Consider the following 4,438-nt stretch of genomic DNA (forward strand, 5'->3'; position numbering starts at 1 on the left):
TTTATTAACTGAGATATCTAGTTAGTTATATTGGAAGGGTATTTTTGTCTTCCAAAGGTGAAAAGACAAAAATACCCCTCCAATATAACTAACTAGATATATTTGAAACGAGTAATTCTAGGTGGCCTACTTGTGCCCTATTTGTGTCCCATTAAGAATGATGTGGCTATTAAAATCACCCTTTGATCAAATTTTAATAATGATCAATCATAAGTCCAATGGTGATTTTAATAGCCTGATCATTCTTAGTAGGATACAAGTAAGACAAAAGTAGGCCACCTAGAATTACTCTATTTGAACTGGAGAGAATCATGTTAACACAGTTCAAATGAACGAGATGATCATATTCCTACTAAACTGATGCGTAGCTCATTCATTAGTACTCGTTACATTTCTCTTAATTAATTATTTTGTTTTTCTCTAATGAATGAGCTACACATCAGTTTAGTAAACCCCTCTTAATAAAATAGTTAGTATCCCTAACGTTTTTCAAAAATTTAAGAGATAAATTTAATTGTTTAGTAGTTGATCTGAAAAGTACCATAGGGACTAATAGTTAATTTATAAGAAATTTATAATAACAACTATAATACCCTAACAACACTCAAAAAAAAAAAATAATAATAATAATAATAATAATAAAAGCTTCTTGCCATGTTTAAAAATCAACTGAAAATTGTGGAGAAAAAGTATTTAACTGGTTAGAATATAGAACATCTTCATAAATTTAATGAGCATAAAAAGGAAGCATTGCTGTACTCCCTTCAAATTTGTCTGCACTTGCTATATTCTTGTATGTATTCTGTGTTCATTCATTACATAGTCCGTTCTTCAATAACCCATCAGTTAAAGTAATTATCAACCGGCCAGCTTTTTGATAATATCGTGTTCTAATTAACAACTATCACTGCTACGTAGACTGCCTCCGAATATAATGCCCAACTCCACTACTGATTAGATGTTGTTAGGCACAGATAAAACATGTTCTACGGCCAAAATCAATCTCATAAAGGATCAAAAATGGCTCTTTATCATTTTTTTTCGTATGTTAAAGTATTGATTAAGTGATTAAATTTATCTCTTCTTATAAATTTAAGCTTTTAAAATAACTAGTAGTTTAACATGGTTATGTGGTCGAACCTTGATTCCGTCAATTATTCTATTTAAATTAAATATTTCACGTGTTTAACTTCACCTATTAAAAGGGAGTTTGAGCTCACACGAAAAAGAGAATATTAAAATATTGATTAAATTTACCTATTCTTATAAGATAAAGTTTTTGCGACAATTAGTGTAAATCCACCGATTGTAGTTTAATATATAAATCCACCGGCCTTTGGCTTACCCGGTTAATGCGCTAAGAAAGAGCCAGCACCAAACTGACAAGCTTAGCTTCTTCGCGTAACCCCTGCAACCACGCCGCCAGGCCACCATTCAAAAAAGCGCAAAAATGGACGCAGAGATGGATCACAATTCACACAATACAATATTATCAGCGTACCTTTCGAAGTAGAAAGCAAAAGGGGCGACGCAAATGGCAGCAACGGCGTGCCGGTAAGCCATGAGAGCAAAAATGAAGGTCCCCTCGGAGAGTATCACCCTGGAGAGCAGTTGCTGACCGGTTGCGAAAATCTGCACCATTAGCATGCTCATCACTACCTGGGACCACGCAAACCATTTCCTCGCCATACCCATCGCCATCGATCGATCTCTACGCGTTTGTTTGTTTGTCTGTGTTGATAGAATAATTAAATGGACTGAAAAAGATGCCGGGAAACGGTTCTCTAAGTCAGTTGGGCGAGAGTTTGAAGTTTGTATCAGATTCCCCAGAAGATCTTTTAAAACCAAAAAAAAAAAAAAAGAGAAAAATTTAAAGGTAATAAATGCAGGTGGGCATTGGAAAATCCGAAGGGTTGGAGATGGATGTCAGGAGACTCTCTGTGTCACTCACTCACTCACTCGCTGCCATCCTCCATATCTTTGCTTATCCTTTCCGCTGCTCCATCCTCTTTATATAATTTTTTGCTTGTTCGCCTCTGCTTGCTAGCCCACCCCTGCTTTTTACCCACTTTGCCCTTTTAACTAGACTCCTCATTGCTTTTCTAATTCTGTTGAGCCGCTTTAAATCCTGCAATTTCAAAATACAGTTAATAAAAAGTTATGAATTTTAAAATTAAGATAGTATTTTTTTGAGTCGTGATTTTTAAAATCACTAATATATCAAAATTGAATGACGATCATCTTAAATTTAATGGTCATTTTAAAAGCAGCATCACATTGGTCTGTTTGTTAAAGAATTTTGATCCGATACTGTAGCAAAAATTGATTGATGAAAAAATAAGAATATTTGGTATGAGAAAATGAAAAAAGTATATATATATTTTGTAGTGATTTTTTAATAATTTTTTAAAAAAATTTAAATAGTAATAAAAAAAATAATTGATGTAATTTAAAAAGTAAAAATATTGTAAAAAAATAAAAAAGTGAGATGAATAATATCGAATCAAAATCGTTTAACAAACAAAGCTTAGTACTCCTTATAATAATATTATTTTAAAACCTGTTTTTCTTATAATTTAAATATGAATAGGAGGAAAGGGGCAAGTGTGAAAAGTAGGCATTATATATACGGCGTAAAGAAAGGCCATGTACTTGTGATGTCTCCCTTATTTGGCTGAGATGTCAATTATGTTATGTGAAAAGAATAATTGAGCAAAAAAGAAACTCTTAACAAACGCTCTTCTTGCCAAATCATACTACTTGAACTTGTCACGTACGTGCATGAATCACTCAGCCAAGAGATAATTAATCCATCTGGCCAGGTCAGATGGCAATTCCAAAATCAAACCAAATCCAGGTTTTTGAAATTTGTACAAAAAAGGAACACCCCCTAAACAGGCACTTAGTCCATAATGTTGACGTTAAAGTTTCAACTAACTCTTTGACCAATAATTGTAAAAACAAAAATTACTTAAATTGTTTAGCATTCAATATTATTTTAAAAAAATACTCAAAACATTCAATATTGTGGGTTAAATGTGATGTAGAAATGTAATATATTACATTACTTTTTTAGATAATTACTTTTCCTCTCATCAACTACAACGCATTATCATTTTACCTCATGAACTGACAACCCTATTGCTTGACCCTATCAAACTATCATTTTGTGCTCAAAACTCTCATTCCGTCAGTCAAAGATGTTAAACTCAGACGGTCAACCTATCATTGCACCCCACGTATTATCTTAAAATTTTCTATTTTACTTTTGCCCACAGTAGGGTTGTCAGTTCATGAGAGTAAAATGATAATGCGTTGAAGTTGATAGGGAAAAAAGGTGAGATAGAAAATTTCAAGATGACATGTGGAGCACACATGATGGGTTGATTGTTTGAGTTAATGCCTTTGACAGACGGAAATTGGGTTTTGGGCACAAAATAGTAATTTGATAGGGTCAGGCAGTAAAGTTTTCAGTTCATTGGGACAAAGTGATAATACGTTGTAATTGATGGGAGAAAATGTAATTATCCCTTATTTTTTATTTTTTTTGTAAAAAAAGTCACAAAGATTGCGGAAGTTCCATCTAATGGGCGTCCAATTGTCAACTAAGCCGACCGGGTTGGGCCCATGAAAAACAAACATCTACAAAAGCAGGCCCATCCTCAGCCATTTTAGGGCTCTAATAAATTCCCTTTGGGGTTTTAGGGTTTTGCGTACACATAGTCACATATACACCGGTCACCGCTATATATAAGACCTTAATCTTACTAGGGCTTTTGGTTGCTCCCATTTTTCTCAGAGCCGCTTCAGAGAGAAAGAGAGAGAGACAGCGAGAAGATGAAGACCATTCTCTCCTCAGAGACCATGGATATCCCCGACGGTGTGAACATCAAGGTCCACGCCAAGATCGTTGAGGTGGAAGGCCCCCGTGGCAAGCTCACCCGGAACTTCAAGCACCTGCAGCTTGATTTTCAGCTCATAACTGACGAGGAAACCGGCAAGCGCAAGCTCAAGGTCGAGGCCTGGTTCGGATCTAGGAAGACATCGGCTGCGATCCGCACTGCTCTCAGCCACGTCGAGAACCTTATCACCGGTGTCACCAAGGGCTACCGCTACAAGATGAGGTTCGTGTACGCCCACTTTCCCATCAACGCCAGCATCACAAACGGGAACAAGGCCATCGAGATCCGTAACTTTCTTGGTGAAAAGAAGGTACCCTTTTGGCTATTTTCAATTCGGTTTGCTCTGTTTCGTGGTTTTGGCATGTGGGTGGTTTGGATCATGAAGATTTATGTTAATTTCTGTTTGTTTGTGTTCTGGGACTTCTTTAAATACGAATTGCTGCTTGATTTGTGGGGATTGGTTACAGTATTTGAATGGGTTTTTCATGTTTTTGGTTGATGTGAAATGTAGATCGCATTTGTAATGGTTACTCATA

The 4,438-nt window shown here is 35.7% G+C and overlaps 1 protein-coding gene across 1 annotated transcript; it reads left to right on the top strand.

The window, feature by feature from the left end:
* Window positions 1–3,727: 3,727 nt before the first annotated feature.
* On the top strand, window positions 3,728–4,403 carry LOC132167745 (large ribosomal subunit protein uL6-like). Its single transcript, XM_059578770.1, has one exon. The coding sequence runs from the start codon at window positions 3,838–3,840 to the stop codon at window positions 4,399–4,401; it is 564 nt and encodes a 187-aa protein (XP_059434753.1). The 5' UTR covers window positions 3,728–3,837; the 3' UTR covers window positions 4,402–4,403.
* Window positions 4,404–4,438: the final 35 nt, after the last annotated feature.

This window comes from Corylus avellana, chromosome ca1 (assembly GCF_901000735.1).
Source record: "Corylus avellana chromosome ca1, CavTom2PMs-1.0".
In the NCBI taxonomy this organism is placed as follows: Eukaryota; Viridiplantae; Streptophyta; class Magnoliopsida; order Fagales; family Betulaceae; genus Corylus; species Corylus avellana.

What these genes read in the sequence shown, in the direction of transcription:
- LOC132167745 (XM_059578770.1), top strand. Translation starts at nt 3,838, where the DNA reads ATGAAGACCATTCTCTCCTCAGAGACCATGGATATCCCCGACGGTGTG.